The sequence below is a fragment of the Eubalaena glacialis genome, chromosome 11 (genome assembly GCF_028564815.1).
Source record: "Eubalaena glacialis isolate mEubGla1 chromosome 11, mEubGla1.1.hap2.+ XY, whole genome shotgun sequence".
Taxonomy (NCBI): Eukaryota; Metazoa; Chordata; class Mammalia; order Artiodactyla; family Balaenidae; genus Eubalaena; species Eubalaena glacialis.
In genome coordinates this window covers 7,787,928-7,802,197 of record NC_083726.1, presented here as the reverse complement: position 1 = coordinate 7,802,197, position 14,270 = coordinate 7,787,928, and the positions used below count along the sequence as shown (strand labels likewise).

The window sequence follows — 14,270 nt, the reverse complement described above, 5'->3', positions numbered from 1 at the left end:
CACACACAGGGGACCTCCGGCATCTCCTCTCACCACTTGTCACTTACTAGCTTAGGCTGCTCTTTTTCGCCCAGGTGTTCGCGGTGGCTCCGGGCAACAGAAAGAGCCCCAGCCCTGCCCTCTGGCCCTGGTTCTGACCTGCTCTGTGACCTTGGGCAAGTCACTGCCCGTCTCTGAATGTCTGTTTTCCCCTGTGTGACATGAGAGACCAGAAGACAAACCCCAGCTCCCTTCCAGCCCTGCCATTTAGCCTCAGAGATGTGCCTCAAGGCTCCTGGGCTGATGCTTTCTTCTGTACTGAGCTGGCATTTTTTTGGCCATGGGCAGGAGAGGGTGCGTAAGACCCCATCTACTTTTCTGAGTCTGGCATAAGGGGTTAGGTTCTGAGTGCCGGGCCTTGGCTGGGGTTGTGTGGGTTTTGCGGGCAGGGACAGAAGTGCAGAGACTTCCAAACTAAGGGGCCCTGAGGTGGACTTTGGGTGCCACCCAAGGGCCTGCAGTTGCAGGTTTGGTTTGGGGAGACATGGTCATTCCCAAGGGCTGGTTTCTTAGGCAGAGGACAGCCGGCTGGAGCTGGAGCTCTTTCTCAGCATCTGCACCTGGGAAAGCCTGGCTGCCAGGCCCTGGGGCAAACACAAGACCTTCATCCAATCTTCCATTGGAAACAGAGGGCCAGCATGGTGTTGATCTAAGGAGAAAAAACTGCTATCCCCTGACCCCAGTCCACAAGGTGATGTCTGAGGTCCGAGCTGGGGGGCCGGCTCCAGGCACAGTCTCTAATCTGAGGCTCCGGCTCCTGGGCCTCCGGGAGGCTGGGGACTCTGGGCCCACCCAGACCTTGCGTCCTTCTCCTTTTCCTGTAGGTCGACCCTACCCCTGAAGCAAGAAGAATATGAGGTGAGCGTCAGGGGCTGGGCTGGGGGAAGGTGAAGGGCGGAGTGTCCATGGTGGGGGGCATGGGGCCCGGGTGCCAGGGCTGGGGCTGAGTGGAGAGGGCCCCCTGAGCCCCCCCTGCACCCTGCCCCGGCAGGCCTTTCTGCTCAAGCTGGTGCAGAACCTGTTCGCTGAGGGCAATGACCTGTTCCGGGAGAAGGAGTACAAGCAGGCGCTGGTGCAGTACGTGGAGGGGCTGAACGTGGCCGACTACGCCGCCTCTGACCAGGTGGCCCTGCCCCGGGAGCTGCTGTGCAAGCTGCACGTCAACAGGGCCGCCTGCTACTTCACCATGGTGAGCTCCTCTCCTCCACCCGCGGCCCTGACAGCCCAGCGACCGGGCCCCCGTGAGCCTCTGCAGCTCCGCCGTCCGCTCCCGTGGCTCTCGACCCCAGCGCACAACAGACACACCTGGAGAGCTTTTAGAGGGCTAATACATAATAAAAAAAGGTTTAAATGATATTGGTACCCAAGCCCTCCCCCCAGATGAGTTAAGTTAGACTCTCGGGGTGGCCTGGGCCCTGGCAGGAGTCTGTGGGCCGTCAGGGCTGAGGGCTGCTGCCCTCGTCGTGTCCGCTGCCTCTTTCTGCAAACCTGAGCGCTCCCCCTCCTCCCCCCGGGGCTCCTCCCCTCCTCACACCCTCAGCCTTACTCCTTTCTCCAGACTCCCAGCTTCCTCCTCCTGCCCTCCTCCCTCAGTCTCCAGCCTCCTCCTCTTCCCTGTCCTCGCTCACTGACTCAGTCGTTCCCTGAGCCTGTGGGAGCCCTGCCATGGGCTCTGCAGAGGATCCAGACCGTTCTGGATACATGGGTCTACCCGATGCCCGTTCCCAGCGTTCTGCGCGCTGAGCTGCCTTCCGGATTTCACTTCCTCTAGAGGCGCCTTTATTCCTCTCGGTCCGTGGTCTTCTGAGTGACCGGGCTCATCACTGTACAGCTTAAAGACCTTTGCCCTCCATGTCCTGCCACTGCCCCACAGCAGCCCCTTCGGCTGGACACACAGATGCCCTTGACTGAGCCTGAACGCCAGAGCTGTTTCCCGGAGCTCTCCAGCCCCTCCCTGACATCCTCCTCCTCTGCAGGGAAGGGAGGCTGGTCCTCAGTCCAGGTGGGGGCAGGAGGCTGGGGGAGGGAGGGTAACAGGCTGACCGGCCGCTGCCTGCTCCTCTCTGGCAGGGCCTGTATGAGAAGGCGCTGGAGGACAGCGAGAAGGCGCTGGGCCTGGATGGAGACAACATCCGGGCGCTGTTCCGCAAGGCGCGGGCCCTGACCGAGCTGGGGCGCCACAAGGAGGCCTACGCGTGCAGCAGCCGGTGCTCCCTGGCCCTGCCCCACGTGAGTGCAGCCCTGCAGCCTTGCCCGCAGAGGCCAGGCTCCCAGCCCTCTGCACTGGCCCTCTCTGGGGCCAGGCACCACACCTCTCTGAGCCTCGCTTTCCTCCGCTGAGACACTGATGTTAACACCAGGCATTGCTGAAAATACATTGTGTATTGACTTACTTAATCCTTGTGACAATCCTTAGAGACAGAGATAGAGATAGAGATAGATAGAGATAGACACTATTATTATCCCCATTTTAAAGATGAGGAGACTGAGGCACAGAGAGAAAGAAACTTACCCGAGATCCCAGCTAGGGCCGAGACTTGAACCCAGGCAGTCTGACTCTTAACTTCCACACTCTGAGAGTACAGGGTTGCAGTGAGCACCAAACGGGGGTGCCACATGTGCGGGGACCTGATGTCCAGGCTGTCATCAGGTGGGGACGGTCAATGGGAAAAAAACCAATCGAGGGTCTTGCTTGCCCCAGCCCACGCACAGCTGGACACACAGCCCCTCCGCATTCATTCGTCAACTTAACAAATGTTTACTAAGTGCCCACGGAGTGCCCAGATCTGTGCCTGTCAGGGACCCACAGTCTATTAGGAGACAAATGGAGACAAGCCTGGGGTCTAGGCCTGGCTCCACTACAGAGCCCTGGCATGATCTCAGACAAAGCACCGCCCCTCTCTGCACATCAGTTCCACATCTATAAAGTGCCCTTCCTACTTTATCTCTGAAATAATGGGTGTGAAAAGGCTTGGAGAAGGGTAAATGCTGCCCAGGAAGGCCTGAGAGAGTTCAGGAGTCGTCAGGATCCTGGAGGGCTCCCTGGAGGAGGCAGGGCTTGAGTGGGGCTGGAAGAAGCAAGAAGGATTTGGGTGGGCAGAGCAGAGAGGAGGCTGTATGCACAGTGATCAAGGATGTCAGTGCCAGAGAATTGGCCTGCGTTTGGGTTCTAATCTGGAGTCTGCCACCTACTAGCTCTGTGACCTTGGACACACGGTTTAGCCCCTCTGAGTCTTAGTTTGCACCCGTATAAAGCGGGGGTGGTAACATACCATTCATCATAGGGCTGTGCTGAGGATGGAATCAGAAAATCACACAGGGCAGTTGGCACAGTGGCTGGACACAGTAAGTGTTCAGAACATTCACTGGTATTATACTTTCTATTTATTATTCTTGCTTCTCCAATGCAGTTTACTTCACAATTGAGAACCTCTCTTATGACCTAGTGCCCAACCTGTACTACATTCTCCAGCATCTGAAGCAGGTCCACATCCGGGTCCCATGACTACCCACTCGTGGGAGGGCAGGGTGGCTCTCACCCCACTGTACAGGTCAGGGAGCTGGGCCCCGTGAGGGCTGGTAACTCCCCTGAGGAAAGTATCCAAACAAGGACTTCTGACCTTGAGTTGGAGAATTCCCCCATTTTCCAGTCCTTATGGGTAAACACTGACTGGGCCCTGCTCCTTGCTGGGCATCAGGACCAGAGGTGACCCTGACCCTGGACTCTAGGAGTTCGTCGGTGAGGTGGGGAGGTCGACGAAGGTACAGGATGTCACAGGATCCCCGTTGTCCCTTTGTAGCCCGGACTGCAGTCACTGTTTCTCTGTTTACTGATTGGTCTCCCCACTAGACTGGAGCCTCCGTGAGGCCTGGGCCCCATCTACCCTGTGACTGTGGTGTCCCCGGCCCCTAGCTTGTGGCTGGCACACAGCACACAGAAAGTAGTACAGACTTGGAGGGAGGAAGGAATGCAGGTTCTGTAACTGAGCATCAACCATGGACCAGGCGCGTTCTAGACTTCACATGGCCTCGCTCCTTTGGGCCTGTGTTCCATCCCTGTGACCTCACTTGCAGAGAGTACCAAGACATTTTTTGGTGAAAGAAGCAAGTTGTAGAACAAATAATAGGTATAATATGATCTCACTTATATAAAAGGAAGGAAAAAAAAACCCACAAAGCAAAACTAAGCATCCTTTGTCGTCCATATGCGCGTATGTAAATTCCCAGGTAAGATCTGTAGGGAAACACCGCAGCACTGTTTGCTGTTCTACCCCTGGGGAGGAGCCTAGGGTGAGGGTGGGGCTGATCCAGGGAAGCAGTTGCTCTTTCTCTAACATTTCAGCCTTCTACAGTGACACTGTTACTTGACGAATTGTGGAAACAAAAGGAAAATATTGAAATAAAACCCCCAAATTATTCCTTTCCACTCCCCACAATAAAAGGAAGAACAGAAGCATGGGTTCCTGGCCCCAGCCCTACCACGCACTGGCTGTGTGACTGGGGCAGCCCACGTCCCCTCCCAGGGTCCTGCTTCCTTATCCGTAACCTGGGGTAACAGGGACCCCCCTTGCAGGGCTGCACAGGTGTCCAGAGCACAGCTCGTGAGTCAGGGCGGACTAATCACCCTACCCCGTGTCTTTCCTTCCCAGGATGAAAGTGTAACTCACCTTGGTCAGGAACTGGCTCAGAAGCTTGGGCTGCGAGTTCGGAAGGCGTATAAGAGGCCCCAGGTAGGTGGGCCCTGGACGCTGGGGCCTGGGCGGGGATGGAGATGGGGAGACCTGAAGAGGATGACCAAGAGCCTTTGGGAGATGTGCATGAGGGGGCCGGGGCCAGGACAGGACAGAGGGGGTGACAGCAGGTGATCTTCCCTGTGTTGGCTGAAAGCCCTGGGACGACTTCCAGAACCTTTTGGCAAAGGAAAGAACAGCCAAAGCTTCCAGCTCACCTTAGACACCAGCCGTTCAAACCCGCTCCGTCCCCTGCCCTGGCCGATTTCAACACCCTGGAGATGGCCTCAGTTGACACTGGCATCCTTTAGCCTCGTGTTCTCAGATCACCCCTGTGTGGTGCATATTTGAAATGTTGGTACCTGTTTGGCTCGTTCAGATCCACGTGCATTCATCTGGCTCCTACATTTGGCCAGGAAGCTGCACGCCGGGGAGGGTATGGCTCTAGAATCTCTGCTGTGACCTTGCGCAAGTTAGTTCTTCTCTCTCCACCCTCTTTTCCGCATCTGGGACGTGGGGAAAATTATGCCCGCCTCAGAGGGCTCATGGGGGATCAAAGGGAGAGAGGTTTGAGGTGGTGCCTGGCACAGTGCCGGGCTCACAGTGGGAGCGTGTCCGTGGAAGTCCTCTGCCCAGGCCATGGTTGCAGGAAGAAAATGCCTGAATCTGACCCAGGTGACTCCCGGCAGGCCTGGGGGCAGGGAGCTCGGAGGGCACCGCAGACCCCACCCGCCTGGCTGGGGCTCCTCTGCTGCCCTGGCTGGTGGGACCCTGAGCACGTTCTCAGAATCGTCATCTCTTCCCACGTCTCTCCAATCTCTGGCAGGAATTGGAAACCTTTTCTCTGCTCAGTAACGGCACTGCGGCTGGTGTGGCAGATCAGGTAGGATGGGGACCAGGACCCCGAGCCTCCCTCCACCCCCCCACAACCCGCCCCAGGACCAACCTATCTTGGTTCAACCATCATGAGAGCTTTGGGTTCATTCTCTGGGATATAAATGACCTCAAGCAGCAGGGCCAGAGGTATCACACTGAAGGGTTGGGCTCAATCTGTCCTTGTCCCCACTGCTGCAAGGCAGGCCCCTGCCTTGGGAAGAGGGATGACTGACAGCTTGGGCCCGGGCCAGGGTCTTGAGGGCAGCCCTGGGACCCACAGCACCTCCACGTCCCAAGAGGGGCCTCCTGTGACCACAGGGGCAAAGTATGGGGATGAGGTGTGGCTGCCGGTGCTGGCTGTGGTCACTGCAAGGGAACCATCGGGGTACCCTCACTCGTGGACCCTTGAGAAAGAAAACAGATGGCAGCAGGCAGGGTGGGAGTAGGAAGGAGGGAGAAAGGCAGTTGAGACCAGACCACCAGGCCTTGTCCTGGTTGGGGGTGGGAGTGGCAGGGCCACACACACCAGACCCCACCGCCCGCCATGCAGGAACTGCTCAGGTGGACTTGGGAAGGGACAGGCCGTAAGAGTGCAGATGGCGGCTGGTGTCCTGCCTCTTCGTTGTACGTAAGGGGAGAGTGAGGCACGAGAGTGAGGAGGGGACTTGGCCAGTGTCACACAGTAGGCCCCCGTCCCCCCAAAGCATGACAACACTTTCATTCATTCACTCAACAGACTCCCAGGGAACCACTTCTTTCTTGTCCCTGAGCTGCCGCTGGGCCAGAGCTGAGTTAGGTGTGTCCTTGCCCTTGGGGCCTCCCAGGCTGCAAGGGAGGCAGATGTGGACCTGCCTGTGTAGCAGTCATGGTGGTTTGTAACCAAAAATCGTTAGGCCTGGCACCTACTGGGTCCTCAAAAAAAATAAAATTAAGTGAATGTCTGAGTCTGTTCAGGCTGCTATAACAAGATGCCGGGAATTCCCTGGCGGTCCAGTGGTTAGGACTCGGCGCTCTCACTTCTGGGGCCTGGGTTCGATCCCTGGTCGGGGAACTAAGATCCCTCAAGCCGTGAGGTGCAGCCAAAAAAAAAAAAAAAAGCCATGTACTGGATGACTTATAAACAAAAACAAAAGAAATTTATTACTCACAGATCTGGAGACTGGGAAGTCCAAGATCAAAGTGCTGGCAGATTCGATGTCTAGAGAGGACCCACGTCCCGGTTCATAGATGGTCTTCTAGTTGTAACCTCACATGAAGGGCGGAAGGGATCTCTCTGGGGTTTCTTTTATAAGGGCCTTAATCTCATTCATGAGGGCTCCACTCTTATGGCCTAATCACCTCCCAAAGGCCACACCTCCTAATACCATAATTTTGGGGGTTAGGATTTCAACATACGAATTTCTGGGGGACAGACATTCAGACCATAGCAGTGAGTGAATGAATGCATAATCGCAAATAATTTCACAATGCCTGGAGGGAGGTGCTATTTACCCACTATTACAAAGGAGAAACTGAGGCGCAGAGAAGTTAGGAGACTTGTCTGAGTTCGTCCAGTATGTGCCAGGCACTGAGCTGGGACCTGTGTACGTACGTGCTGAATAAAACAAACATGGTCCCTGCCCTCAAAGACCTCACAGTCCAGGGCAGATGGACACTAGCCGTTTCTGGTTACAAACCATGAGGAGAGCTCTAAAGGCAGAGGGTGGGGAGCCCTGGGCCACTGGGCCTGGGAGGCCTGATTTAGACTGGGCGTCAGCAATCTGTAAGCTGAGACCCGAAGTTGAGGAGTAGGGCAGGGGCAGGGTGTGTGGGTAGAACAATTCCAGAGGGCAAGGTATGTGCAAAGGCCCTGAGGCTGGGAGGAGCTCAGAGTGTAGGAGGGACCAAGTGGAGGGAGCCCACTGGGGCTGGAACAGTGGATAGAAGCCAGAGCACCCAGTCCCTGGTGAGGTCTTCATCATAAGAGTGTTGGGAAAGCATTGAAGGCGGATAGCACTGATTTCATTCATTAATTCAGAAGATATTTATTGAGTGCTTCTGTGTGCCCATCATAGAATTGATCTAGGCACTAGGGACACAGCAGAGGGAGAAACAGCCAAAGAGCCCCACCCTCATAAAACTTGGTCTAATTGGGGGAGACAAACAAAAAGTGGTAAACAAAAAGTGATCAGTGCCTTGGAGAAGGGAGCTGGGGAGGCCAGGCTATTGGTGGGGGGGTGGGGGGGTTGCAGGGTTTTAAAATTTTATTTATTTATTTATTTTAAACCTAACTTTTTTTTTTTTAAAGATTTTTTTTTTGATGTGGACCATTTTTAAAGTTATTGAATTCGTTACAATATTGCTTCTGTTTTATGTTTTGGTTTTTTGGCCGTGAGGCATGTGGGCTCTTAGCTCCCCGACCAGGGATCGAACCCCCACCCCCTGCATTGGGAGGCAAAGTCTCAACCACTGGACCGCCAGGAAAGTCCCTAGGTTGCAGTTTTAAACAGTAAATAGTGAGAGGGAGATACTTGAGCAAAGACCCAAAGGAGATGAGGAGTGAACTATGAGGAGGTCTGGGGGACCAGGCAGAGGGAACAGCCAGTGCAAAGGCCCTGAGGCAGGAGTGTGCCCACTGTGTGCGAAGAACAGCCAGGAAGCCAGCATGGCTGGAGGGGGCTGTGCAGGGCTCCTCTTCCCTCCTGCCAGCGGTGATGGGGAGGCAGGGAGTCATCCAGGCAGATCTTATCCAGAGTTCCCAGATCTCGGGCTCCTGCCTCATTCCTGGAGCCAGGGAAACTAGGGCTCCCTTTTGTTTTCTGCTGATAGTGGCACGATTGTGCGTTACAGGGCAACTCTGGGGAGACCCTGGCTGGGTATGTTATGGGGTGGGGTATCCCCGTTCCTTCCTTCTCTTCCCACAGTGACTGCCCTGGTTCAGGTCGCATCCCACTCTTCCAGGTCGTGGCTGGCCTCCCCTTCTCGTCCCCTTGACACTGTCTGGGCTCCTCTTCCTGTCCCCCAACACTACTGCTGGATGAACTCCGACAGCCTGGCCTCGTGGGGCTCTCCCCAGCTTAGAAACCCTCCGTGGTTGTAAATTAAAGTATCTGAGGGACTTCCCTGCTGGTCCAGTGGTTAAGACTGCGCGCTTTCACTGCTGAGGGCCCGGGTTCAATCCCTGTTTGGGGAACTAAGATCCAACAAGCGGCACAGTGCAGCCGAATAAACAAACAAATAAATAATAAAGTATCTGTTTAAAAGTACTGTTATTAATCAACATCCGGATACTGTAGCCTGACATGCAGGCCACTCCACGGTCTGCTTCCAACCTCCCTCTCTGTCCTCACCATCTTCTCCTCACGCACCAGACGATGTGTGCGCACCCATCCCCTTGGCTCCGTAGTGAGCTCACTCGAGAGCGGAGACTTGGGGGTCCTCTCACTGATGGCGTGACCTAGAGGAAATGACGTCATGTCCTAGCCTTAGGTCCCCTCTGTACAAGGGAGACGACAGTTGTGCCCGGTTCCCAGGGTGGTTGTGCGGATGGAATAAGGGAGGTGGTGCCCGAGGCAAGGCCAGTGCTCGCACCCCTTCCCTCCGGCTAGCTCACAGATCTCTTCCAGGACCAGGGACAGGGAGCCTGCCTGCAGGTCCTCGCGGCCAGCGAGGGGGTGCGTAGTGTGTCAGCTGCTCATCACAGCAAGCAGAGTGGCACTGGCACGCACAGCAGGTGCTCGGAAGATATTTGTTGAATGACTAAATGACCATGGCCAAAGGGCCACAGCAGATGTGGGTGGAATGCCCAGCTCCACAAGGGCCAACCCTCGGTGTCCACAGAGTCTGCAGCCAGGGGACCACAGATGGTGCCGTGCGTGGCAGTGGCCACCCCGGCCCCTGCCAAACCAGTCACCCAACCCTGCAACCTTGCTGGGGCCCCCACCACATGCACAGAGGCCAGGGCTGGTCACAGTGATGGGGGTCTGCGAGAAGCCCAGGCAGAGTGGACTCCACGGTGGAGGGGACCAGCTCAGACCCTGCCTCGGCGCACTAGCCTGGTGCCGTACGTGTGTACAGGTGTGCGCCCGTGCACCCACCCCCAACATCCACCACACACTCCCACACCCACATACCACACTCCCACACCCACATACCACACTCCCACACATAGTGGCCTCAGGACACACTGGGACAGGGGGAGTGTCCCAGCCAGATCCCCTGACCTTCTGTAGGTTCTACATAGACACTGCGTGCGAGCCTGGCCGTGGGGATCCCCTTGGGATTCTCCAGTGTCGGGGGTGCCAGCCAGGCAGTCATTCCACACGCGTGCCTGGGCGTGGAGACTGCATGTGCTGTGCCCACAGGGAGCTTCTTACGGCCTGGGCAACAGCAAGGCCCTGTGGGCACCGTGTCTGTGCCAGAGCTGCCTCTTGGCAGCATGGGGAGCAAGACGCAAGGAGGGCTGTGAGTTCTAGGGCCAGACAGAGCCTGAGGCAGCCTTGGCTTCAGTCTCACCTTGGATGTCACGGAGCCAGGCTGGCAGGATTGGGGCAGGTGGAGAGGAGGGAACAGCTCTCGCGAAGGCGTGCAGGCAGGTGGGGAAGTGCATGCCACAGCCCAGGGCTGGACACGAGCCAGGCGAGTCCACTAGGGCCAAATGTGGAGGCTAGTGAACGAGAACACTAGTTTACCCAGGCCGACCTCCTGGTGGCTTGGATTTAAAATTCGATGCTACGCATTTAACAAACACAGCACTTCCTGTGTGTCAGGCACAGTTCTAAGCTCTGTACAAATGTCAAGTGATCTCATCCTTTTTTTTTTTTTTAAATAAATAAATTTATTTATTTATTTATTTATTTATGGCTGCGTTGAGTCTTCGTTGCTGTGTGCGGGCTTTCTCTAGTTGTGGCGAGCCAGGGCTACTCCTCGGTGCAGTGCACGGGCTTCTCATTGCGGTGGCTTCTCTTTGTTGCGGAGCACGGGCTCTAGGCATGCAGGCTTCAGGAGTTGTGGCACGTGGGCTCAGTAGTTGTGGCTCGCGGGCTCTAGAGCAAAGGCTCAGTAGTTGTGGCGCACGGGCTTAGTTGCTCCGCGGCATGTGGGGTCTTCCTGGACCAGGGCTGGAACCCATGTCCCCTGCATTGGCAGGCGGATTCTTAACCACTGCGCCACCAGGGAAGTCCCAATCTCATCCTTTTTACAGTAGAAGGAGGTGGATGACTGTATCATCCTCACTTTACAGATAAGGAAACGGGCCCAGAGAGGATGAGGAGCTTGGCAAGGCCACAGGGCAAGCTTGGGCCCAGCTTTCCCTCCAACAGAAGGTCCACGGGTGGCAGTGGGATCCCAGCTGTGCTGGTTCAGCCTGGGGCTGTAAATGGGGGAGGGGACACTGGTGATTCAGGAGTGGCACTTGCAGCTTTGATCTGCGAACTCTCCCTGCCTGGCACGTGCGTGGAGGGCTCTGTAAAACACCTCCCTTGACGGGTGAGGAAACGGAGCTCAGAGGTTATATCCCTTCCCCTGAGGGCATTCCGGCAAGGGGCAGATGTGAGGCTTGTCTGACCCCACTCCCCCTGCCTCTGGCCTGTGCCCATCCAGCCCCTGGTTAATGAGCATCAGCAGTAGCCACTTGGGGAGGGGCCTTGAGTGCCGGCACCGTGGCCTTCCCAGCCTGTGTCTGTCTGACCTGCCCTGTCCTCTTCTCCACAGGGAACTTCCAATGGATTGGGGTCCATAGATGACATCGAAACAGGTAGTGTCCCTGACATGAGGGGACAGGGTGGAGATGGGCCCTGGGGAGAGCTCAGCCCCTCCCTGCCAAGACCCCGGGAGGTCAGATGGGTCAAGCACCTGCCATCCCCGGCCCTGTAAACAGGGCTCCTGGGGGCTCCCTGCCCTGGGGACTACCTGAAGGGCGGGGAGAGCGTCCCTCCAGCCTGGGAGGGTGAGGGGCTGCCTCAGGGGGGTAGCAGTGGCCCTACCCCCACGCCGGGAGTCCACCTTTCTCCAAGTCCTCCTCTCCCTTTCTCTTCCTCACTGGCTTCCAGGAGGGGTCACATTTTAAAAGTGTCCTTGAGAGAGGGCATTGCATACCCCAGAGGTGGGCTATTCAGGCACTGACCAGGCCCATCGGAGGAACACTGCAGAACGAAAGGCCCCTCTCCCACCCCACGGGGCCTCCCTTCGCTACGGCCTAGCCTCCCCCATGGGGTCAGGCCAGCAGGGCAGGCAGGGCTCCTGGCGGGAGCCGGGGAAAGGGGGGAAGGTGTTGGAGGCAGACCTCAGGCCCTAGGACACTACCCCCAGCTCCCACCAAGCAGGACCCCCTGCAGCTACTGAGCCCACCCCCATCCACAGACTGCTACCTGGACCTGCGAGGCTCCCCGGCCCCCCTCCCCTCCCCACCCCCCATGCCCCTCTTCCCTCACGTTCTGGACCTGCTGGCCCCCCTGGACAGCAGCAGCGGGGCCCTCCCTGGCACCGAGAGTCTGGATGACTTCTCCGATGGGGACGTCTTCGGTCCGGAGCTGGACACCCTCCTGGACTCGCTGGTGAGCCGTGCCGCCCCCTCCTCTTCCTGGAACCCTTCTCCCCCCCGGGACTCCATCACATCCATCCTCACGTCCCGTGTCGGGGGGAGGGAAGGCCCCATCTCATGTCGCAGTTGCAGAAACTGAGGCCTCGGGGGTAGGGGAGGGACTCGCTCTGGATAGAAACACAACAGTGCAGAACGTGGGTCCGGAAGGGACTGTAAAAATCCCTGACTCCACCTGTGGGGCAGGTCGGGACTGAGGCCGCGGGGGTGCGAGGCGGGGAGCCTCACCCGGGCCTGCCCAAGCCTGGGCGCTCGCATTCTCCTCCAGCCCCTCCCTCTCCTCCCTCTGTTCCCACCTTGCAGTCTCTGGTGCAGGGTGGCCTGCCTGGCAGCGGCATGCCCAGCGAGTTGCCCCAGCTGATACCCGTGTTCCCCGGCGGGACCCCGCTGCTGCCACCTGTGGTGGGTGGCTCCATCCCCGTCTCCAGCCCACTGCCCCCTGCCTCCTTCGGCCTCGTCATGGACCCCTCCAAGAAGCTGGCTGCCTCGGTGCTGGATGCCCTCGACCCGCCAGGCTCGGCGCTGGACTCCCTGGACCTGCTGCCGTACTCGGAGACCCGACTGGACACCCTCGACAGCTTCGGGTCGACCCGTGGCTCCCTGGACAAGCCCAGCTCCTTCATGGGTGAGGCCTGGAGGGGCACACTCGCCCCCACCCCCTGTGCAGTTGGGATTACAGCTCTTGTTTTGCCTCATGGTCTGGGGCCGCGTCTTCTGGCTTTGTGTCTCCTGTAGTGCTCAGCACAGTGCGGGGCTGAGGCCTAAGGGGCTGGGGGTCTTGTTTAAGGTCAAAGAGCAGGGCTGGGATAGTCCAGGATTCCAGACCTGCAGTGTGGTGCTCTTCCCCCACCTTCCAGGGCCCTGGCTTCACCAGATTGGTGGGCGGATGGTCCTGAGGCTGGGGGAGGGGGTGCCAGGTCGTGGGCTCCTCCAGCACCGCTCTGACCTAGGGACCCCGCCAGGAAACAGACCCGCCTGGGCCTCTGCAGGATCGGCTTTCCGACAGTCAGACCTAGCTCAGGGCGCTCACTGCTGAAGGGGGTTCGTGGGGCTGCAGGGGGCACAGATGGGCTTCACAGAGACTTCCTGGAGGAGGTGATAGCTGAGCAGGGTCATGTGCTGGCAGAGGGAGCAGTGCGACACAGGCCTAGCGATAGAGAGCCTGGCGGATGAGCAGAGGAGTTGGCCGGAGGGGGAGTGGGTTGGGGGCCTTGAAGGCCTGAGGCTGGTCTCACAGGACCCGCGAGCCAAGCTGAGGAGCTCGGGCTTTCTCCCGGGGGCTATGGGGGTGCAGAAGGTGTAAGCACAGGGTGGACACGCCCAGGCTGGGACGTTTCTCTGTCCCCCGGCGGTGGCCCAAATGGGAGAGGATGTGTGGCCTGGATGGCTTCTCCAAGTTAGAAATACAGAAGAGAAAGTCCTCGGAGGGCCCTCCTGCCCTTCAGAGCAGGGCAGGTGACCCCTGTGTCTTCTTGCCCAGAGGAAGCCAACTCACAGGACCATCGTCCCCTGAGCGGTACTCAGAAACCAGCCCCCTCGGTGAGTGACTCGGCGAGCATCGGTGCGCAGGTACCTCATGCTCTCCGGGGGGTGGAGGGAAAGTGGTTGTGGTCTCCAGAGTCAGGGGTGAGCCCACAGCGTGGGATAAGGTGCTGCATCCCCCAAGGAGGCCAAGAGCGGACGGGCCAGAGGTGGTCTCTTCCCAGCCCTTCCACATCCTTCCTGGCCCAGCCGTGTGCTGGGAGGGTAAGCAGAGGGCACCGCCCTCCCTTGTCTGGCCAAATCGGACATCGAGGCTCAGAGGAGTTAAGTAACTTCTCCAGGGTCAGTAACATCCGTGGTCTCAGGACTCAGCCAGGTTTGAGTTGAGAGCACTTGACCAGGACTTAGGTGGCCTGTACTCTGGCCTTAGCCTAGACACTAGCTGTGTGGCCCTGGGGAAGCCACCTAACCTCTCTGAGTTTTGCCTTCTTCCCCATCTGTTGATGCCTTGGTGGCTTGGGAGAGAGGATGGGAGTGGGGGAGGGCCTGTGCTTAGGCCCCAATCA

The 14,270-nt window shown here is 57.9% G+C and overlaps 1 protein-coding gene across 1 annotated transcript in view; it reads left to right on the top strand.

Annotated features, from left to right (window-relative positions):
* ZC3H7B (zinc finger CCCH-type containing 7B) overlaps positions 1-14,270 on the top strand; it is a 53,742-nt gene that overhangs the window by 23,237 nt on the left and 16,235 nt on the right. Inside the window, exons 3-11 of the mRNA XM_061206404.1 lie at positions 864-897; positions 1,031-1,228; positions 2,110-2,268; positions 4,689-4,769; positions 5,596-5,652; positions 11,337-11,379; positions 11,985-12,178; positions 12,526-12,847; positions 13,703-13,761. Of these exons, the coding sequence (XP_061062387.1) occupies positions 864-897; positions 1,031-1,228; positions 2,110-2,268; positions 4,689-4,769; positions 5,596-5,652; positions 11,337-11,379; positions 11,985-12,178; positions 12,526-12,847; positions 13,703-13,761 (1,147 nt within the window). The remainder of the gene's footprint in view (positions 1-863; positions 898-1,030; positions 1,229-2,109; positions 2,269-4,688; positions 4,770-5,595; positions 5,653-11,336; positions 11,380-11,984; positions 12,179-12,525; positions 12,848-13,702; positions 13,762-14,270) is intronic.